At 39.9% G+C, this 24,776-nt stretch overlaps 1 protein-coding gene across 3 annotated transcripts in view; it reads left to right on the top strand.

The window, feature by feature from the left end:
- Nucleotides 1–18: 18 nt before the first annotated feature.
- Asap (ArfGAP domain of ASAP) overlaps nucleotides 19–24,776 on the top strand; it is a 47,219-nt gene continuing 22,461 nt past the window's right edge. Inside the window, exons 1-2 of one of the 3 annotated variants that reach the window (XM_012374459.2) lie at nucleotides 19–1,112; nucleotides 21,039–21,111. In XM_012374459.2, coding sequence (XP_012229882.1) covers nucleotides 987–1,112; nucleotides 21,039–21,111 — 199 coding nt within the window. In that variant the 5' untranslated portion in view covers nucleotides 19–986. The remainder of the gene's footprint in view (nucleotides 1,113–21,038; nucleotides 21,112–24,776) is intronic. The other 2 variants (XM_012374456.2, XM_012374458.2) reach the window with 2 other exon arrangements.

Below are 24,776 nucleotides of genomic sequence, written 5' to 3'. Positions count from 1 at the left end.
CTATATCAATATTCATCTAACTACATTAAGAAATTGATATTACAAATTCTCACTTTTTAAATTTCCCGCTTTTTATGTCATCGCCATCCAACGTCATTCGTTTTTATCCTCGATCTAGAAATACTTTATTTCATGGCGAACGATGATTGGTTGTCCGCACGTTGGCAGCGCCGCCTTAGTGCAACTTTGGTCGCGGTTGTGATCGTCTTGGCAGTATTCAGCGGCGGTAGTTTGTGCGCGATTAGGTGCGAGATTGGAGTGTGAAGGAGCATCTCGCGGACGCAGCTGCGTACGCGCGCGCGCGTATGCTCGCTCAGTGCGCTCGTGTATTTATACGTGTTTGTGTACGTAGTGAACGTTTGTGTGTCGGTCCCGTCCGTTCGCGCGCATGCACGTATGCGTGGTGACCCGCGCTCTCCGTCGAGAAAGAGAGCTAGCTGCTGCTGCTACTGCTATGCGTCCTCGCGACGGCTGGTGGGTCGCCGCGGCTATGTCGCGAAAATAATCACGCCGGTCTCGCGAGTGTCTCTGCGCGAACACGCTGAGGTGGTGCCTGTCGGACACGCTGCGCGAATCTGCCGTCTGTCCTTCCGTCTCACTTTCTCGCTCCCTTGTCATTCACTGCTTTCTCCGTCTTCCTCGCGCATTCTCTCTTTTCCGCGTGCTACACGCACCGTCTTTCTCGCTCTCTGTCACCGTCGCACCGGGACGACGTTTGTACCGTGCGTCACGGGAAACGGCGTATGCGGATAGGAGAGGCGGGTGTTCCGCGGAATTTTATGGTGAGAGACGACGAATGAAGTGAGCGGTGTCCGCGGAGTGTGAAGTGCGCCGACGACGACGACGACGACGAAGCGAGGAGGAAACGCGGCGACGAGAAGTGATCCGCCGAAGGGACAGCCTCGGTTGCAGCTGGGCGCGCGGAGGGGTGAGGTGGGTGGCGGGAGAAGGAACAACTGACGGAAAACAAGAAAGTGAGAGAGAAGATGCCGGGCCTAATCGCCGTGAGCGAGTTCGTCGAAGAGACGCGGGAGGACTACAACTCGCCCACCACATCCACCTTCGTCTCACGAATGCCACAGTGTAGGCAAACCATCACGTCCCTCGAGGAGGTGAGTGCAATCGTACAGTAACACCATGATGGTCGTCCGTAAACAATTGATAAATTGACCCAAGTTTTTTTTTTCTACTTCTATTTTCCATCAAGTAAACCGAAAGCCAATTAAACTGCGAGCAGCGTGCGCTAACGAAACGGCTGATAATTTCAATCAATTGAATTTTCATTGGCATCTCTGCCCTGCATTTTTCCCCTGCATTTCTAACCTACAATCGACGAAGCACTCCTCTCTCGCGAGAAGAATACAATCGCGTTCCTGCCTTTGTCGGCCTCTCTTTATTCCCCCTTTTTTTTCCCCCCTATCGCTACCAGCTGCCTCGCTTGCCGAATCATCCACCCTGCTCTCTGTCTCTGTGTCAGTGTTAACCATACCGGGCCGCGATCGGTGGTCGCGCGCGTGCTACGTGGGCGTGTATATCGCACAGTTGTGCCGACATTCGCGGTCGATTCTGTTCGCGCGGAATGTTGCCGATAATTGCAATAATTTACACAATACCAGAATGATTACACACTTGGTGTGTACGGTAACTTTTACAGATTTATCTCAATGTAAATCGGAAGTAATAATAATCGCTTGAGAAGCGTTAATACAATGCCTCAGGTTGGACGAGTACATTACTGCAATTAATACACTTAGCATTTCGCCAACTATTGTTATCACTTTGCAAGGGGTTGCTAAACAAAAAAGATTTTTACCATTCTGGCGCCGACTGTACGTGTCGATGTATGCGAGATCATACAAATTATTATTCCTGTTTGTATTTAATAGAATTATTCTATTGTATTTTGATACATATCGCTGTGGAAATTTTAAGACTCCCCGAGGGCCTCCCTTATTATCTTCCATTATCGTTAACGCTTTAAATGCAGAAATCGCGAAGTAACAGGCGATGATGCTATTATTATCGTCGCACGTGCTTTGAAATCCGATTTTCTTACCAGGAAACTGGCTACATTATCGGCTTATATTCCTCACCGTTTGATAGCTCATTTCACAATATTAGTAGCGCAGTACGTATAAATGTTCTTACGCAATCGCATTCAGCCTGTAATATCACTTCGGGAAATATTAAATGGGAAAAATAACTGCTCAAATGTGCTGTAAAATAGCTCGATAAGCAATTTTCGCAAGAAAATTGAACATTGCATGTCTTCTTTATGTGTGAGCGTCATTTCACCAGCTGCCGGCGCGATCATCGCTTCGCGTCGACGCTCCTAATTTGCGGCTGCGTCAATGACTATGATACGTATCTCTGTCAAATAGAATCCGAGCAACGGCAGTCTGTGCAGAATATATATATTTCATGCAATACGTAGCACAGGCATACAATAAAAATAATTTAAGCATTGAGTCAACAAATCTATTTTTCACTTTTTCAATAGAATAGAATAATAAAGAAATTTTTTTCAAATTGAATTCTTAATAGATTTTTCAGTTAATAGAGAGAAATGTGTGTGTGTTGACAAAAGATGTGACAAATCTCAAACACTTTAATTCAACAATAATAATTATTTTTTGTTTTATAAGTAATAAAATAAATGTTTTATAAATAATTGTATATTAATAAATTTTAAGCAAATTTATGCGAAACAAGTGAGATTTGCCGTAAAATGATATTTTGCATAACTGAATACACATAGCTCAAACCCGAGCAGAAGCAGCAATTAAAAGCAGCAGTCGCTTTTTACTCGTTTATTCAACTGTCGTGTTCCGCTGCGCTGCATTCCGAAAATTCCAAGTTGTTTCCAGATCCTTTCTCAGATATTCAACGATCAAATGTTCAAGATCGTAGACCGCCCGCAGCGTCTAAGGTACCCAACAGATCCTTTATACTAAATACGACGAATAACTGACTCGTGCATGACCAATTCTAGAAATATCGATCGAATAATAAATTCAAGGACGTTATTACGCGATTCCCGCAGGGTTGTAGATAATAATCTCATGATTTTCAATTCGAAATAATCTGGTTCTTGCAGAACTGTGATTGAACAGAGATTAGGGAATTGAATTATGCATGTATATTCCACCACCTTGATATTAGTTCCGAAATTGGAATAACTTCCAATATCACATATTACCGATTTTGTGATTATTACGGAAATGAGCAATGCCCTCGATTGAAGCATGAAATTTGAAAACTTTTTTTATTTAACCAAATAACATTAGAAGCGTGTAAAATAGTTCCGAAATATGCAAAGCTGAAAACGATAAACAGCCGAGCAAAAAAAGCGAACCTTGAAAGTTGAGTGTTTACGGACACGAAATGCTGTTTTAACCAAATCTGACCCTCCTTTGACGCATACTTATTTCGAATGCAAATTCACGTCCGACTTCCGGTATAGAATCGCGTATAATATTATGACGCGGTCTGTCGAAATGAAAAATTTCTCATCGACCAGGCTCGCTCCAGCTCTTTTTGGAGAAATATGTCCAATATCCATTTCAGCATGTCGGAATTTCCGGGTCACCGTTCCTTCTTCCCGCAGGAACGGCAAAGAGGGAGAAGGAAGATGCACGCGGTCGTTCGCGTCTCCTTAACGATCCGGAGAATTTTCGCGAGGAGAAAATTCTGCTTGGAGCATGCTCGTAGAGAGAGAGTGTGCTGGTTTCTTCTTCTCTTCTTTTTTTCTCCCCTCTTTCTCGCCGTGAATTCCTTCCTTGTCATGGTAACGACTGTAACACGATTAGAACATTTCGCCGTTATGGACATGCTGACAGACAGTGACGGGTATAATCGTTGCGGTCGAGTTGATTTAATTACGCGACAACGGCACTTATAATACATGCTAAGACGTACGATATCCTCTTCTCTGGCGATTATTCCGAATACACGCATAATGTATGCGCGATCTTGATTTCGAACGTCGAGCGTTTAATTCTCGATTGATCAATGATTCCAATTTTTAATATTCAACGCTTGATTTTTTATATTCAACTTTCAGTCAACACCTGTCAACTCTTAATCTTGAACATTTTTTTTAATTTTCCTGTAGAAATTTATTATCTTTTATACTAAGCTGCAATTCTTACGATAGTCGAAAGAATATAAAAATAAATAATGTAATCTTTTGTAGCTGTAAATCGGTTTAACAGTAAAATAATTTATTCTATTTTTACGTGATTTATACGAACACTTTTCATTTGACGGCGGTATAAATCAAGTTTCGAGAATTTTCTTGAGATAAGTCGATCCGTATTTTAGTTTTCTTTCACTCTCTTTCACTCCCTTCTTTTTCCCTCTCTCTTTCTCTCTTCTTTCTTTCCTTCTCTCGTACTAACAAAAATAGATTGCGACAGGTTCCAAAATAGTAGCGACGCTCGAATTTCGTACAGACTGGTGTCGTAAGTCCCAAGTGCTAAAGTGGGAAAGTGGGTGACTCGGAGACAGTCAGGGTCAAGAGTACGGGAGTAATGTTGCTCGAGGCTGCTCTTTAAACTACGTTGTAATTAACGAAAGTAAAAACTCGATATAATAAACACTTCGTCACTTTCGTTCTTCCGGCGTAGAAAAATGTGCACCGCTATTTCATCGCTTCAATCGTATTATTTTACTGCTTCGACATTATATTAAATATTATTTTATTGCTTTGAAATATTATAAATTGCCTGTTTCAATATTTATTTCCCAGTTTTTCCGCATAAATTAGTGAAAATACTAATAGTGGATTATATCTGTGAAAAAAGTAACGATTTTTGTTTCAAAAAAACAATTTCAAACAATTTCAAGAGATATTTGATCTGTTGAAAAATGGTTTTTAATTAATATCGAAAGTTATATGCGAGCAAAAACCATTGTTTACATGCAAAATTAAAAAAAAAGAATAACAAATATTTTTAATTTTTGAAACTGTGTAAACAAATATGCAAGTGCACTTCAACAATATATCGTTTTTGTTTTAACTACTACGAAGCATTAAAAATATTATGTTTCGAGTGTAAAATATTCTAAATCAAGCGCTATACATCGTGGAATTGGGATTTGTTTTTCGACACGAAATAATTCAATGAAGTACAACGTTGTATCGTAGAAGGTAGTTGCTGTCATCATGAAAAAAATGTACAAGTTTTTCTCGATGACAGCAATATGAAAGCAGCCGGTCTGCCTGCATCACAAATGAGCGCATTCTATTAACGCGGGATGATGTAAGAGTCGCTCGGGTGCTCGAAGGCGTAGAGGAGCCTGGCAGGATCTATTACTTCGCATGCATTTGATTATCGGGCGAGCGTTAACCGCTCGTAAGGACGACATTTTACGTTCGTAAGAGCTATCAGACCCTCGGGATTGTACTTTGGCGAACGATTTAGACCAATGGCGAGGTAATCAATTTCGGTTAAGCGCAGCTACGAGCGGGTTAAGTGTGCACTTAGTCCTCAGAGAATCGAGTTCTAAACTCGTTGCGTGAGTAAAAGCGATACAATTATTAGTCAGCTATTAAACGCATAATAGGGCGGACAATGATGCTAATAATGAAAATGATAATCACTGTATTGTGTATTTTAAGTATATAATTAACGGCTGAAGAGAAGATTTTTCCAAAATTTGTTACCGCTTATCGCTACGAATAGCAACGGTGTATAATTTCTGATTATCGTAATGTAATTATTCTATGGCTGAATATAATAATAAAAATATTTAGTCAGACGGCGATAATGTTGCGGAATTTTCTTACGCAAAAATGCGATTAATTGCGCGTTATTTTCGATGATAACCCTCTTATGGGTTAAGAAACAGAAGAGCACGTTCGAAGCGCAACGATCAATGTCACGACCTCTATCACGAATGTGAAAGCATAACCGAATAAGCGATGGATTAAATGAAATTAATAGAACGGATTGAGTTCGACGAATTGGAATGAACGGGACTTATATTAGGTTGTGCAGACGAGGTTAAATTGAGTTAAAGAAAAAAATTGCGGCAGACGCAATTTATAATCACAGTTAAGTGGGATCAATGAGATCTGACAATGATTGTGAAATATTGTCCGCGAAATATTTTCGGCATATAATATTTGGCACAGCAAGTGCAAGCGTTTATTTATTTTAAAGGGCCCGGATAAAGAAAATTGGAAATTTTTGGGGCGTTGCGGAGGGTTTTTGGGAAATGAGGAAACTTAATAAGGATATCTAATTGAAAGAATTCGATAAATCGGTATTTAATAAAAAGATGTAATTTTTCCATCAATTTTCTTACAGAATTTAACGTTCTATTTAGCGAGTTCGCGAGATTAGTGTATCGTGAATACGAATTATTTTGGGAAACAGTGCAGAGAATGGCCGTTCGAAGGCGTCCAGAGAATATTAATTTGGGCCGATCGACGCAATTGCACGGCTTGTTTCCTGCTAAAGATCTTCAAGCGACCCAATTCGACGTCTGACTACCGAACGCGGAATTTTAAGGGCCGCGTAATTATATGGTCGTGATAATTTCGTGCGCTTACCCAACGGTTTACGGAGCCGGGCAGGGTCGGATTTGCAAGCTGAAAAAGCGGATTTGTTAGAAACAATTCTATACTGAACACTAATTCCATGCCGATGACAGCATACGACGCGCACAATAATATAATTCAAATTATATACCGATAAAAAAGGGAGAGAAATAATGAAAAACTTTTTTACCTCTTCAGAATTGGCGACTTGGGATTAAAACGGTCATTTTTCTTGTCTCGCGGCATTAACGGCGGTGAGAAATTAATCGCGTGCTGCATTTTACGATACTTAGGCGATGAAAAATCTTCCTTTCTCTCCGCGACTTTCACTCGGACAGTCGCATCTCGTTGCAACGCCGAGCGTTTCCTGTGCGCGAATTCCGGCGGGAGATGCGTGTATGCGTGCGTTTAGAAATCACATCCGAGAGTATCGCGATATTGCCTGACGGTAGTCGAGAAATTAAGTATCATCATGCGGTGTGTTTATTCGAGAAAACCATTAGAGATAAATGTAAGGACATTTTTTTTTTTTTTTTTAGTTTTAGATACAACTTTCGTATCATTACTGTCATGTAGATTACAAAGCTTTGTGCTCCAGTTGCAATCTCATACAAATATATCTCGGCAACACACTCGACTATTGAGATCAAGTTCAATGGCTTGCATCCACATTCGCGCAATATCATCGAAGTAATCGAATAAGCGTGATATAGGGTGTTCTTCAAGTTGCTGTTGCTAGAACGCTCTTAGCAATCGAAACGAGTACCCCGATAATGGTCGGCGACAGGCTGCTTTCTCGATCTCGAGGATGCTCGTTGAAGTTGGTGTCCCTCGATTGTGTGCGCGTGTTAGTGCTGAAAGTAATTGAACGCATTCAAAGCCCGTGGTCGGAGATTAATATTGCTAGATTATTGCGCAGATTTTATCGCTCCAATAAATATATAAGATTATTACATTTTATATCGTATTTGTATATTTTTATTGGTATCAGCGGACGCGATTTTGACATTTCGAATTTGTTCCACTCGCAAATTTATTTATGTCAACGGCAGACCGTTCGGTTTAAAACGGTTGCGGGTTTGAAACGTGATTTTGCATCGCCTGTATCTGCAAGTGCATTATTACTTCCGCGGAACGAGCGACCTTTCGCGATAGCGGGAAGAAATACGCGGGCCCGTTGCAATTTCATGCAAATCGCGCCGCGCCCGTGGCGAAAGCGTCCGGCTTCTTAATTATCGACGTCTGCCGCCCGTTGTCTTATAATCGCTCTTACGCCATCGCGTAATAGTGCCGCGGCAATTCTTTTTTTACGAGCTTTTACGAAACAGACGGGCGTTGTTGTAGTAAGATTATTGCGGCGCGTTGCGCCGTTTAGAGAGCGTCGGGGATTTTACGCGCGCTCGCGTGGCTCATAAACGCTCGCAAATCGCAACGCGTAAACGTCGACGATACGAACGAACGGCCTGTCAAGGCCGGTGTGCTCGGGAATTCCTTTCATTCTGTCCGCGAGAGCTCTCACTCGCACACCTGCACCTGCGAAACACATCGGAATGATCCTATTATTCTATTTACAATGCTTTGATATCGTAATTAGCGACTGAGAGATGTACGTTTTAATGCACTGTACATTATAAGTTTCGTACGGATAGATTTGTTGATTAATTTAAAAAGCAATTTGAACATCAAGAATGATCACAATTTTCGAGATCGCCACTTTCGAATTTTTGACATTATCTGTCTGAGATAGCAAATCAAAATTGTATTAGTGTTTAATTTTGCTTTGCTGAAAATTAATTAAAGAATATGATTTTATCGTCTATTTTCTCCCTTGAAGATTAATTCGCTGAAGAGATTCATTACTTTTAAGTGTTCATTACTCGAAAATATAGGTGTCTAGACGTTCCCGTCGAGAAAGAATCAACCGCAAATTAATCGCGAAACCTGTAATTAAAAAAGTAATGCCACAGAAGTGGGACCCCGGCGGTACACAAGTTAACGACTTATGAGAATTTGATATGCGAGACAGTTTTGCGGTTCGTACGAACATTCAATTACTTCGGTATCTATTAATACAGGTTCATACGTATTAATCTGCGAAGGTGATTGAACTTGCTCTCGCGTTGACTTCTGGAATGATAATTTAATTCGCCACGCTTTCTTGAAATTGTGCTTAGCCATTTACGTCGGAATGTAATGAGCACTCTCGCTTAACTTCCACCTTGCAGCTCGCAATTCGATACGAAACACAATGTTGCGACGACCGAGTCGCGACTCCACGATTGATGTGCAAAAAGATTTACGATCTAGAACGCTGGATTTTGTCGAGTTGTGCCTAATCATTAATCCGCATTAAAAGTACGGAGTTGTAATCAATCAAGACGCGGACTCGTAAAATGGGAATACATTGTGCTTTGAATATTAATTCAACCGATAAAAGAGAGAGAGAGAGAGAGAGAAACTTGAGTGAAATTGTTAAATTGGCTTCTATTGTAGAAACTATGTCGTCGGAACAGCCTCTAAAATATATCTAGAGCGCGATACGAATACGATAACTTTCGTAATGATGAATCATTCAGATAATTTAAATATAAGAAAAAAACACTTAGTCTGAAATAAAACAATTTATAATACATTAATTACATTCTTTTTTTTTGTGGAAAAGAACGGCAATAAACAATAAGAATATTTTTTAAATATTTGTGTGAAGTATATTTTTTGGATAATTTTTCTACAATGAATATCTCGCGATGACTATGTCGAGATGTAATAAATTCTGAGGACGGCAGAGAGCGATTCTGTCATCGTTACAGGAAAACCGGCTTGCGGTTATCTGAACGGAAGCCGATATATACATGGTCCTGCATTCAAAACAGCTTGTCAGCTGTAGACACCCTTTTGGTTCTTATATGGTAAACGTGGACAACGAGTCAGGAATATCGAAATCCAAGGACAGGATATGATATCAAAGAGCATTAGATAACACGCACACTTTCGGAAAGCTCATTGATATGCGCGACTCGCCTCACGTTATAACTTACGTATAATGTACTTAATGTCTCTTGAAATACATAATTGATAGATTCGAGAGAATATATTGAAATAATGAGTAATGTCGGTATAATGAAATTTAAATGCCATTGTCAAAATATTTAATTTTTCGATACGAAGAATTTTTTAAATTGCTGCTTTGCGATGTAACGAAACTTAATATAGAACTCTGTGCAGATTTATCGCAGTAGTTTATTGCAGGCAAATTTATTTGTCGCTTGTGATAAATATATCATTCAGATACGCCCAATCTACTCCAGATTCCAGGCGACCTACTTTTCCGCTTATTTTTAGCACTAAGTCATCATGACACTGTTCCATATTTTGGTAATATTGAATTTATTAATCCTATTTATTATTCCTATTGCGCGCGATAATACATTAATTATTTATGAATTCTATATAAATTAAGCATAAACCCGTAAATATTTTACTTTTCATCACGAGCGGAAGAATGGAAGTGTGAATTAAAGTCCCGAAAGTCTTGTATGAAATTCTTCTCTTCGTCGAAAGTCGCACGTGGCGGAGATACTCGTGCGGAAACGCGAAAGATATCACATCGTGAGAGGAATTCGACAGCGAGAAAACGAAAAGAGACTTATGCGGAACGGACCGTAGCGAAGAAGAATGAGCGCAGCGGTGCATCCTCTCGATGCAACTGCAATCTAAATTCTGGCTCCATTGTACGCGCTATTTTCCGACAATACAGCACCCACAGCGTATTCGTAGATGATGAAATCCAGTCTCGGAGAGGAGATGAGGAAGACTAAACTCAGCTGGCGTTTCCTCGCAATAGTTTTCCGTGCTCGAGGCGCCACTCTAATCTTTCCACTCGCTGAAGCTTTTCGAGGAAAAGGCGCTCGATAAACTGAAAAAGTGAAATATTATTGGACAGCGTGAAAAAATGCATTGTCAATTAAAATGTCGTCTAAAGCGAGATTTTGCATTCTAATAAAAATGGAAAACATTTTCGCGCACAAGTGTCTCTTCAATTTAACTCTCGGAATATTTGCCAAATTAAACAGCTTGAGTGAGTTATTCTTTTTCCTCCAAGAATTGATATTTGTCGCGAAAATTTCGCCAAGTGAAAATGACAAAAGTCAATTTGCGGCACCGATAAAGTGAAATTCGCACAAGGAGACTTTGTTATTTCAAAATTACAACAATTGACGACTGGTACTGCATTCTAGATTTGCATTCATGGCTTCAATCGTACTGGATTTGGCTGTCGAGGCTCTCCGGGAAAGGAATCGCACGGATGCGAAAGGAGCCAAGGGATAACGCCCCAGCCGATGCGAATGTTATTATATAGGTTTATAGGAAATCGATGTCATCTCCCGCGTTGCATCGGAACAGCGACGTTCCGGATAAACCCAGACAGCAGCAGTCTTGCCCCGAAGCAGACAGCTGCTGGGTTGGAGCACGTCGTCTTTTTTCCGGCCCTCTTCCGGAAGTCCCAGTCCGAGCCTTCGCGAGCCCGCTTCAATAGCTACCACTTTACCCGAGTTTCGATTCGGTTCGCAAAAACATCCATTTTGACGAATTAAAGCATTATATCGGGTAACCAAATATTTCCTGCGGTTTTCCAATGTTATTTTACCCTCAAAAGCCGCAGAATCTTTTTTGGTTATCTGATACTTTATGGGAAAAAAGTTTGCTCGCTTGGCGAAAATACCGTCGAATTTAAATATTGTACTTTGTGTAAAAATATCTACGGAAGTATTGTGAAGATAAAATATTATACGCTTGCGATACGTAATATAATAGACTATCGAATATTAAATCGAAAATCATTATCACCGAAAGAAAGGTTAAAAGGGAGTGAAAAATTATATTCTGGAGGTCTAATAAAATTTAAAAGTTTCAGTGCACGAGTAATATTAAATATTTAAAATTATTATTAACGTTAAATATCAATATCAAAGATACTATCGCAAAGGGATTAAGCGAAACATTTTCTTTAGAAAGTTCAAAAGGCAGTTTGACAAAAGATAACAAGCTTGATCATTTTAGCGATATCGAGTGATTCAATGAACATCGATTTGAGTAGCTCGCGAAAAGCGATTCTCCGAAAAGTTAAAAGCGTACACGGTTTCGCAGCAGCGCACGATTTCACATAGTTTTGATTATTATTCTGCCACTTCGGTTACGGAAATGATCGAGTGTCGTTGTCCGTAACTTTCGGCGAAGCGTGTCTCACGTATATAATTCAGCGTAATTCGATCTTTGGTTCGATCATTCTTTGCCGCACAAAACTTATGCACGCTCGGTCACAAAGAAAGAGCGGTCGTTAAACCGTTAACTGAATTGGTTAAAAATTTTCCACAGAATATTAAGAGAAAGAGAGGAGAAAAGAGAAAAATTGCACGCTAACCGCGGTTGCGATTGTTGCATCGACATATTATCTCCGTGTTTATTATTAAATGCGGTTGCAATCCCCCTCCCCCCGGAAACGACTGATAACAACCGTGCAGAACCATCGAAATGTTACAATTGAAATTCTACAGATGTATTTTAGTTTAAAAAAAATCATACATTTATTTAAAATGTTCCGGAAAAACATGAAATAATTTCGAATCTCTTTCGGATAAATGTAATTAAACTTTATTATTGATGCGCATAAACATAATATAAATGTATAAAAAATACAAACGTAAAACGACACAATTAGATGCACGATGCAATTTAGGAAAATTGAAGCATAATTATTGACGCAGGCCGCAACATCAGCGTCGAATTTCAAAACGAATTGATTTTACTTTATTCTCCGCACAGCTGAAACTTTTCTGTCCGCACTTGTGACAAATATGCCACTAATCGATAATCGACGAACGGCCTCCGGTCGAATACGTATATTCAGCAATAAAAGAGGAGTAATTCGCGCGTAGCGTCCTTGCGGCACTCGAAATCGATTCAGGTCCATCGCGTAATTGAATGTTAAATTAGGCGCTAACTGGATGGCTCGGTTTGCGTTATGCGCGAGAGCGAGAGGGGCGGATGGGAAGGTGGAGCCGACGTGAAATCGATTTAATCTGCATAGATCTGCAATAAAGTACTTTTGCGTTTCGGTCATGAAGTCGAATGAATTATTCGTAACAGCATATGTAACGCAGCGTTTTCGTGCCAATAAAAACACGTCGAATCGCTATCACGGCGCAATTTCTAAACGATAAATTAAAGGCGTCGATTGCATTCCGGGGATGTAAAAGTGCGCGGCAATCTAACGAAGAGGATTTTCGCGTGTATAAATAACGAGCGAGCCTCGGCTCTCCCGTCGGAACTTGTACGAATCGCGGCTCGAAGTGGCGTATAAATACTGGGTTAGTTGATTTAACTTCGGGATACGTTATCCGTGGCGAGTTTTATCTCCGCTAAGGCGATTGCGGCGAATATATTTGCGGCTCAAAGTATACGGCGGATGCTTATCACGGGATATTGCGGGAGATTTTAATCTTGTATCTTCCCCCCTTGTTACTTTGAACGCGGTGCCGAATGAAATTTGCACGCAATTATTGCAATGAATTGTTCCGGATGTAATTTTAATTAAACTTTTCCACGCGTTTCGAATCGTCCATTTCTTAGATGAGTTCTTTTCGCGAGATGGATATTAATTTTGGCGTCTCCTTAAAGTGTTATCATTTCCCTTCTAATTTTATTACTATTTTAATTTTTTTATTTCATAAATTAGCGCGTTTAAGACAATTATATCGGACGAGTTAAAAGCTCTACATTGCTCATCGTATTTGTAATGTCTCTTTTATATTTTTCATTGTTACATGATTTTGTTCATTCACTGAGTTCAGTTAAACGGTGATTTTAGCATTTGTACTACCGGATGACATTAGTATTCCATCGTTAATCAGCTCTAGAAATTACCATGGCAATGCAAATATTCTGAATTGCTCGAGGTGCTGCTATTTCTCGTTATTATTTGTCATTATCACGTCCTTTGAATAATCACGCAATTTAATCATAAATTCTCATCATTTCCCGACGTTTTTATCATTTTAGTAATATAGGAATGTTAAACGCGTCAACAGAAGCAGGAACTCAACCATGTGCTTATGTGCCAAGTACACATGTGCCCTACGTTTTCAAAAGTATTACAGCTTATCCGATATTTGTTTACTTTCTAAAAAGTAGAACGCTCGCGATGTAACTTCGATGGCATAAATTACGATTTAATACGCAAAGAAATCTGTGAGAACGTAGCTTTGTAAACATTTTTGTGATTTATAAATATTTTCATGAAATAAAATGTTGACGTTGAAAATTCTGAATTTAAAACGAGATTTAAAAAATAAATAGCATTTCACGATACTCTCTGTAATTTCTGTACTCTCAATAATTTACAATGTTATTTTTATTTTATCTCATGAAAGTGATTTGTTTTTCTCTAACGCGATCTTCCATATATCACGGATTTTTGCGTTTGAATTACGTTCTTTGTGTTTGGCGCTCTGAGTTTTGGTTCCGATACAATGACCTCCCATGAGTGTCCCTTCCTGTCCGAGACTGCACGCTTTCCCGACAGATTAACCCTTCAACGGAGCGGAAACGTGTACGCGCGCTTTGACACCGCGGCGATTTTTTTTTTGAAGTGAATTCTTTGAGCATGTAGCTGGAAAATCCGACGTTTAATAAGCCGTAAAATTTCGAAACGTACCCAAGATGGCTTCAGCAATAAACCTGTACAACATTTCCGAGATGTGTGCACAGTTACAGCAGTGCTGCGGCAGGAAATCATCTCGAAAATTTTGTTACAATTAAACAACGTGGACAGAATGTTTACGGCTTAAGCGAAAGTCTTTCACTTTGAAGAAATTTATCACGAATATTTTTGCCATTGGATTTATGCGCGCATTTACTGCACAAATTACACTTTCCTAAATTACATTTTCATCGCTGAATTCTCCGATTTTCCGAAAAGTCGACGTCAAGTTTGTCATAAAATCTGAAAGCACGGATTTCTGATTCGTCTTCGTCTTGTTGAAAATGTAGGAACTGAATTATCGATTTGAAAAGAGCAAATCTCTCACAGCGTCTCGCGACCGGTTGGTTGACGTCGGCGAAATGTAACGCGAACCTCACGCGAGAAATTCGATCCGGTGCATTTTTCCTCTCGCGTGAAACGCTCGGCCGCGCATCGCGCGCTGCAGCAGCACCGTTGTCCGAAAAGCGGCGCATCGCCGATGCCGCTTTGCGCGTTCGATCCAGCGGAATTCGCGGATACGACGTTCACGCGCGAGCTATCGCGAGGCAGCAGGCTGCATTCCGGCGACGATCGGCGAGCGCGTGTAATGACCGCGAGCGAGAAAACCGCCGCAGGATTCGTTTCCAGGTTGTACGCGGGTTTATTTACCCGGCGACTCGCGCGCGGACGGCGCGCGGCAACACGGCAATCTTGTCGGCCGCTCGCGTCATTTTTGCAGCGCGCTAGATACACGCGACTCGCCGTAGGCGGTGCCGTTAAAGATTTTTAACGTTCGCGTAATCATCCGAGCGGTGATGAACCTGCTGATCCTCTCCGCGCCGTCGCCAGATGCGCGTACTTCCGCTTGGAGATAAGATCATTACGTCACTCCGGCAGCATTTAATCGCAGCAATTCACTCCGTTCAATTATTTCTCCTCGGTGTTAAAACAGTGCGTTAATATTTTAATGCTGCGCTAATTTGTCAGTACGTTTGCCGTAGATGAGATTTAATGCGCGCACAGGCTAGATTAAATCACGCGCAAAATTATTTAACTGCACTCTCGGCAAAATATAATCCCCGCCGGTGAGCGCCGAGTTTGAGAAGAAGGAAGTGAAATGCAAATTTCATTACGCATATTTTCGCGCTGCATCTTTGCGGCGGGGAAACTTTTCTCGGGGAGCGGCGGGGAAGCGTTTTGCGCCGTGTAAAGAGGAACACGCGTCGTACGCGAGAGACGGGCACGCGACACGATGGGAAAAGCCGCTCATTAATTGCGCTTTGTGAGACCGCGCACAAAGCGGGATCGCGCGCGCGATTTATCGTTTAACGTGAACTGCTGCGGCTTATATACAGGGTGTTCCCAGAGAGGTCGCAAGAAAAAACATGTTCTTTCCACGCATTGTAAGAACGCTGACACACATATTCGCGACGAACGGACACAGAAGCATGAAGCGAGAATTATGGCGTAACTTGAGGGAAAGTTCCGTCGTTGAAACTTTGCGAAGCTTGCAATATCGTCCTCTCGACTGCAATGTATTTTATATTGTGTTGCAGCGAAGGAGCGATAGTTCTGAAGTTACTCCTTAATCTTCTGACGGTTGCGTACACGGAATACGAATATTTTTTACCACGCTTACCCAGTTGCGAACTTTGCATTCAATTTAACGATAGGAATGCAGAGCGCAGTCTAATAATTCTCAGACAAGAAGTCGCTTGCGGCCGGAGAATATTTGCAACTTTTTCTTTCGGAAGATTAAGTAAACGACAAGTAAGAACCAAAACGCGTAATAATGATGAGAAATACGCTTGAAATTTTCTGATAATAAAAGAATCAATTGTATATTTCAGACCGAAGGTACACGTCGACAAATAATTTGTACGTTTCGACGATGTAAATGGAATACAAATTACTTATACCGCGACTGTTTATTTTATTATACATTGATTTTATTATACATTGATATCATACATAGAAAGCTCCATGGATCTTTCATTACGGATATCACGAGCAATCTCATTAGTAAATTGAAGATTCCGGATCTCGTGTAGCTGCAAAAAGGAAATATGATGTTATTCGGTTGGATATGATCAATATTATCATACTACATATCGTAGGATTCATTAAAAATTTCCTGTTTATAATAATACGGCGTATAATAACCATAGCAAATTAATGGCGGAATAAAAGATGAGAATGCCACAATTATCTTATTATCTTTCTCTTTGACAGTATTGCAAATTAATCGTTCAAATATATGTTAATGGTCATTATTCGAGCTAATATTAATCACACCGCATATAGTAATCTAATAAAATATTAATTTAAATACGTGTGTATTGAAAACATTAATATACTTAAAATTTGTCATAAAAGAAGATAATAATAGTAAAACGATTTTCAACATTCTCTCTGATCGAAGAAAAAGGAGGGAGGAGTCTCTTATTCAAAGAATATCTAATTTTGAAGAAAATTTCTCGAAGAATCTATTTAAATAAAAAATGACGCAATTGTATGGCTGTCACGACCACGTCAGATCGTTTCCGGAGCGCTCGGTGCCACGTAAAGTCGTGCCCGCGAAGACGATCGATTCCCAAGACACCCCGTATACCGATACCGTATACCATATGCTGCCGGCTTCTCCGCCAGCAGCGTAACCTTTGCGCACACGCTCGTACCTCATAGTACGCATTAATTAGCGAGAAGGGCAATTACAGCCGAACGCGAGGTTACGCAGGCACGCGGCCGCCATCGTGGCTAATTATTGCCCGGCGGGACACACGTGCCTATCTTCGATTTACGCGGAGTTGGCACATGCCTCGAGTCACATGATTCGCCGAATGCGATCGAATTTATCCTCATTGATCGCGACGCTCGAAAGAAAATTAGTCACGATAATGTGACTCACTTATTTACAATATGAAATGTTATTTTTACACACAGAAAAATACATACAGTATTTAAGTAAATATTACTTGTTTTAAGTATTTTATAAGTTTATATATCCGCAAATCTATCGTAAGTTCATTATAAGCATCAAATTTATTCAAAATATATTTTGATCCCAGTAAGTTAAATACTTCAATCAAGAATATTAAATTAGAAAAAGAATTCCATTTGCTTATTAAATTAACCAAATCTGACTTTTCTTCGATACAATTTTATAATATTCTTCACCAAAAAATAATTACTTCTTTCGAGTATATTTTAAGACTATTATCAAGAAAATATTCTTTATTAAAGATAATTATTACTTAAAAAAAGAAAAGTAAGCCGAGTAATTACTTTTCTTAGCAATAGAATGATATTTTTCTGTGTGTACGCGGCAATAGCTCTTTTGTATCATCATTTACGGAGGATAGTGATTTTTTACAATAACTTATTTATAGTTATTAAAATTATAGTTGTTACGACTATACTTTCCTTCATTTGAAGTTCGATTCCATTGATCTCACAATATTTCTAACGATCGAAATGCTTGTCGAAGCGTCCGGCTATCTGTGATTCATTAATTTTGTTCATCAGATAACGCTACATAGCCGCTGATAAGAATTATCAGGTCTCTTCCTTGCATTATATAAAATCACATTCTCCGAAATGCCTCTTCGATTAACCCGGTTTCCCATTTATCACCGTCGCCGTGCTTTAACAGATATTAATTATTCGCATCGATAGCGTTATTCCATTAGAGAATGCTTTTTCCCCGCTTTCTTTTGCCACGAAAATTCGGGATTCCGCAAATGGAATTTTTTCGGGACGAAATGTACGAATCCCCTCGTTTCGTTACGCTCAAGCATCCTTCACGGTGTACCGTTTTACCTACACTCAAAAAAATATTTCGCTGATGTAGTTAGATTTCTAGATATCGCAACAAGAATGTATCGCTATTTTTCGTATCTGTGAAAACATTGTTTGTCACATATAGAATTTATAGCAATAATGTTCTAGCAATAGCTTCTGAAAAATTTAGGTACCATTGCTAAATGTTATTCATTGCATGATCTAACACGTGATTGATCTTATATAGATAGGCGCTTTAGAGAAACTTTCTTTTTAAAGTTCACAAACAATACAGATATATATTCTGTTTCTGTCATCTAAACTGATTAAGTAATTACATATGCAATATCACAACAATTGCTAATCATTTATCTGTTTTAGTTAATTTTTTACACCTAGAAAATTTTAGCTATTATTGCAAGATCATTTTTTTGAGTGTATCTGCGCGCGCGACGTGAGGCCCACATCCCAAAGGCACAAACACAGACGAGATTCTTCCCGGTTTCCTCGTCCGGTTCCTTGGGCCGGAGGGGTCGGGGCAGGGAGAGGGGAAGGGAGAGGTTTCGGGGCGTGAGGCGGAGAATCCCCGATCCCGGGCAAAAGACCGGAGTCGTTTTGTTTTGCGGTCTCGTGCGCGCGACCTTCTCCGAGAGCCTCAAGGACGGCGAAACGCATCGCCGCGGCCGCACGGCCCGAGTGCCAAGGGGGAGAGAATCCGGCAAGGCCGACCGGCAACATATTCTATTTCTTTCACGCAGATTTCTTTTCAATCGCGCGCCCGCGCGGACGAAAATAATTGGACAACTGCGACGGAAACGGCGCTGCGCGTCGCGCGCACGTTCGCATTCGGGTTTCCGAAATCAAAATTTTAATAATTAACGAGTTTTTATTAATTAAACGAAAAAAGACCAGTGATTACTAAATATTATTTATTTGTTAAAATAATACGGAGTATTACAATGCGTAGTAAATAAGAAGATTAATCACAGTTGAAAAATTGAAAACAAAATCGTGAAACAAAGCAATACAGAGCGTTTATTGATAAAACACGTAAAGTTTTTATTGTTGAAAATAATTTATTTTATTAATATTTAGTGCGACGTGTCTGTTTTTACTGATATTTTTCTCATGTTTATGATACGATTTTAGAAATATCGCGCCGCATATTTCGATATTGGAAATTTAGTGAGATAAAACAGTCCACTCTAATGGAGCCCACTCTCGAATAACACCGGAAAATGGATGCACTGATAATCGCACGCATCTCGCAGCGGCGGTACCGCAACCGCTGCACTCTGTTCATTACACCGCTGCGCATTAAATTTATTCGCCGCATCGCGCGTTAATCACGCGCGCGTTCCTCGCGCTCGCTTATTAAACTCTTATCGGTATTTGTCGTCGTCGGTCGGCGCTATTTCAGTATAGCATCCCCGGCGTTTTTATTGCGCCGCGCGAATTCTCGGCGCGTCCAGACGCCCTCGATCATCGTGCAGCTCGATCCTTTTGCTCCACCTCCTCTTTCTATATTATTTTCCTTTACGCGTTCTTTTTTTCCTCCGTGCTTTGTTTCGTACTTATGAGACGATTATTATTCGATTTAATAGATATAATAATAATGGATATTCAATGCCTCTTCTTTTTAAAATTGGATTACGTTTTGATATTTGTAGTTGCAATTAATTCCAAAAACAAGAAAGAGAATATTTTTTGTCCGATATTTTTACTGAATTTTATCACACATTTAGTCTGTGTTTTCTGTAAAATATGAAAACACGTGTAGACTGTCAATTTATACTTGAAAAAAGAAAAAGAAATTGGGACGGAAAGAATATACGTTCGATTGGATATTGTCTTCCTGATTCCTGATATCGTTATATTTTGCACGCTTTGCGTCACCTTGTGTCTGCTTTATTTTCCCGTCTGTGCTGAAATAAAACGCGACGCGACCGTGAGTGTTGTTTTGGCCCGCGAAGATGCAACGTCGTGCACTGCACGCGAATGCAAGACCGGTGATTCAGACGTCGCGCAACCGAGATAAAAAAACAACCAAATGTATGCTAAATAAAGTCACTTCCGGATGATTGTATCGTTTAATGCTAAATACGCGATGAAAATGCCGATAATCATTACGATTGTAATCTGACTGAACGGTTTATAAAACTATGTTCATATCACGTAGGGTGCCAGCCGGACGTCCGGTTTCATGAATCCGTGACGGATTTGTGTGAAAGACACATCCGGATTTATAACCCCCGCGAAAAATATAACTCGTGAAATTCAGACGACTATATGCGGTATTCATGAATACAGAATTATTCTTCTGAAGCTCCGCGAGAAAAAAAAATTGCATTGAGAAGTAAAAATGACGGCACTGTCAACAATTGAAAACAAAAGCTTTGTGCCCTGAATAAAGGAGGAGAGTGAGAACGTTGTTAAATAAATGTTATAATTTTATAACATAATATGTATATAAAATAATTAAATTTTTAATAATTAAAATAATTGTATTTTAATAAAAAGTTCCTTTTTTACATCAAAAAGAATCGCGAAAACACCGACTCTAATTAAAAATAAAATTTTTGTGTATTTAAATAAATAAGCAGAATAAGAGCATTAAGTATTATTAATTAATTAATCTTATTTTATAATATAATCTGTATATAATAAAATATTAAAATATTTAATATTAAAACAATTAAATCTTAATAAGATCTCAGATTTCTTTATTTATATTATTCGTATATTATTCGTATCTTATTTATGTTATCTTATTCAAATTTCTTTATTTATAGAAAAAAAACCATGAAATATCTTTTATATTCGCGTCGCCCGCACGATACAATTCACTGTTGATTAAAACGTGAAACCGGCCGTATTGGATAACAGTCTGACTCACAAAAAACTTTGTGGTTTAAGAGATTACCATTTTACATGCTTCGTCATATCATAACCGTTATGTCCTTGTTTCAGACCTTGGATTTCGATAGAGATGGTCTCACGAAGCTTAAGAAGGCCATCAAAGCTATCCACAACTCCGGAAATGGTAAGTCATCCAATTTTTGTCGCAACTCGTACTTTTTTTTCTTTCAAGAACATCTCAGTGGCAACATTCGAAACCGTTAAATTGTATTCTAACGTATGAGTGTGCAAAAATTCTACAGTTAAATTTTAATGATAGATTTTTTTGTCCAAATTTTAAGTCATCTTCGATTTACCGAAAACGTTTTCTCAATCCTTATTTATTTTATTTTATACGCCGCTTAAATGTATCAAAAATTCTCGAAGTGTACACAATTGTTAGCTTCGATGATTGACTCGGCCTGAAAAGGCAAAATCCTTCCACGTAGTTCGTGACTGTTTGAATTGTCACCTTGAAACGCTAGACTCGTGTGCGCGTTAAATGCCGTTATTTGCGCTATAATCGCGGTCAAACGTTGATGTATGGATCATTAATTATAAGGCACGATGAACAATGTACACTTTTAGCCGATATACTCTTTTTTAGTGTTTTTTTATTTAACGCAATCACGATCTGTCCGATTGAAAAATGGTTTTAGCGTAACATCTGGACTTGAACGAAAGGACATATTGTACGATACGTTCGGTGTAGCGCACGTTGAAATTAATGCAAATAATATTACAATTATAAACATCGTATGATCGATTACTTTCGGAAACCTTGACATTCAATCTCATTCAATCTCATTCTTTACGTATGGGTCTTGTGAAAATTAACGGAATTATAAATAAAGATTCGCTTCAGTCTTGTACGCGCGCACGGTGTCTCGAAACGAGTGGAAAAATGGTTTCCACCATTTTTTTTTTTCTCTCGGACAAGTCTGTCAGTGCGATATGGCGTAATTTTACGGGCGTTGGTCGGGATTTTTATTGCCTTCGAATGGGGAAGCCGTGTCGCGGGTCAACATCCTGAGGGTCTATAGACTCCGACTGAGAAACTCTGAACGGTGTGTGCACTGACTTTTACGGGTCGGGTTCGCCGGCTCTCCGCCACTTCTCCATCGGGCAGACAGATCGATTTCTCTGGCGCCCGCTTTGTTTCCCCGAGCAGCAGGCCATCCTGCGTGACTACAAGGGCTTATATTTCGAATGCCTCGCATTCTGGAATCTGCGATCGGCATCTTTACGATACCGCACTTGTATTCAACGCTTCTCGGTCTATAAATGAGCGTGCGATCGATAGCGCGTCGTCGCCCGGCGTCGATATATCGCGCTGCATCGCTCGCATAGCACGTCGTAGTTATCAGACTGTGTCATTTATTCATAGGCGTGATATTATGCGCGCTTGACAATTGAAGTCATCAAAAGCGCTGTAGAGAATATTCACGTTGCATCTCTTCAATTAAGATGGAAAGAGGAAACTGCGACACAATTTTATTGCCGAAAGCGATGGAAATGAAAGATTAAAATACATTTTCCAAACAATAAAAGACAGTCAAAAGTTGTTGCATTCGAGAGAAATGCAATGAACGCACACGCGAGAGAAATGACGGATATAATGTCAATGTTTTTCATCTGTTGGAAATTGTTTCTTGTTTTTGTAATAAACGTTTAGCATTTTGTTGCTTATTGGAGCAAATAAATGTCGAGGCACGTTGCTCTAACTGATGTAACGCGCGTGCAACGTATGTGAAAGTTACGTGACTTTGTCATCAACCCTTCGTATATTATTATGCATGCGCTACCTTCCCGCGTGTGTATTAAATATATATGACTTATTTTTATAAGGTTCACTGTTACGCAAGTGTTACTACGAGCAATACTTGCGTAAGTTGAGTAATCTCGCGTCGCTCCCAGCCTCGGAATAGCGGTAAACGCGCATTGCGCACATTGTGATTATATAGTTTATCATAGTTAATATAATTGAGTCTCAATTATAATTACGATGATCACGAGTACAATGCAATCGTAATATTACAGTTACTCTAATCGCCCTCGGTTTCTCACGAATCCGAAATGGATATCAGCCGCTCTTCGCTGAAAATGTAGCTGTAAATCGGCAGAAAATGGCTCGAGTCGAATACCGACTTCGCGTATTCACTTCTGGCAGCGCGTGCCGGGCCCCGCGTTAGCCGCGAGACTAATGAGAGATTAAAGCGGCGTTTCCTTTCCTCGCCGGGTCGATAATGCTCGCATTATTCCGCGAAAGTAGCGTGCTCAGGCCGCTTTTTTCCTCTCCGTGGCGATCTTCCGTTACACTCGTTTCACGCGGAACGATATTCCTAATTCCTCTTTTCAAGATTATGCGAATCTGTTTTTCTCTCTCTCTCTCGCTTCAACAATCCTATTCTGACTTGAGCCGTGGTGAATTTTCGTGAATAATTCCGGATTGTTCATAGCTAGATAAGGAACGAGTTAACCACACGAAAGCAAGTATTCGCAAATATTTTCCCAGCGTGAGGCAGACCCGAGCAAACATGCCAGATATGTTGTTCTTTCTGAATTGGAGTTTGAGTTACGGATCTCTCGTGAACGCAACGGGGCACAGGTAGTCGCGCGAAATTGCCCCCCTCTCTCGCGAAACGTCGCCGAAGACCTTAGAGAAACCACGTGGGCGTTCCGCCGTAATTGTCGGGAAGTGTACGGACGGCGCTGTAATTATATCGCGTAATGTCGGAATGCATCTCGTGGGAGCCCGGCATTATGAAATTGTTTTTTGATGAGGGCTCTTTTATTCCGCCCCGCTCTTCAAATGCGACGTAGCGATGACACGCGCTTAATGCTCGGAATAATTCGCATTAAATAATAATTATGACGTGGAATTATTTTACGCCGTCCGATGAGATCTTACTTGTCATCGAGTCATGCGCTTATTTATTTCCACGTAATTAATAGCGTGTGCGTTTTGCCAAAAGCACAATGCTGCGCGGGGATGTTGAGTTCAATAAGAATATTGAATTTTTGATCGCGCAATACGGTTAAATCATTTTCGCGAGTCAGTTTCGCCATCCTTTCGAGATTCTCCGACTACCCGTTCATTTTGCTCGTTTGCCTTTGTATTCCGATCCTTTCCTCTGCGCAGCTTCTTCATCATCCACGCCACGAAGGCTCTTGTCTTCGCTCTGTGCTTCATTAGCTCGTAATCTCGGGGAGTCTGTTCCACGCGTATCTTGCGCTAATTGCCACTTTATCTACCTCGTATCATTGTGCCGCTTATCTTTCCTAAGATCATTGTAATCTTCTAAAAATAGACTGCGATGTTGCGTAACAATGCAATTCCTGAAATCATAATAATCAGTAACAGTGAATAAGCGTTGAGCCCCCACGCTTATCCTCCTATGAAATAATACGGTATAATTATATTTTCTAATTGTACCCTTAATTATACTTCTGATTAAAATTCAACGGCGTAATTATATTTCTTAGAAAACAAGAGCATGTTTGTGTCTGTTTATCGTCTAATGATTGTGATTTAATACAACCGTTTTCCGAAGCTGATAATCATTTTTCTTTTTCCCCTTACATTGTACATTTTGAGTTGCAATTCCGCGAAAGTACCGTAATGCTAATTAAACAAATTCGGGAGCCATCGATAAATATTATTCGGCGTACGAAGAATACACGACGAAGCGCGATATAAAATTAAAATGTTCATTCAGCAAAGTGAAATTAAATTAATAACATTTCCACGGTGTAATAAACAAAGCTAATGAAACTTTCAAAATATTACATCGTGTTCTCCGAAACAAC

This window comes from Linepithema humile, chromosome 3 (assembly GCF_040581485.1).
Source record: "Linepithema humile isolate Giens D197 chromosome 3, Lhum_UNIL_v1.0, whole genome shotgun sequence".
Classification (NCBI taxonomy): domain Eukaryota; kingdom Metazoa; phylum Arthropoda; class Insecta; order Hymenoptera; family Formicidae; genus Linepithema; species Linepithema humile.
Note: the sequence above shows the minus strand (reverse complement) of the source record. Positions and strands in the feature narration are given on the sequence as shown.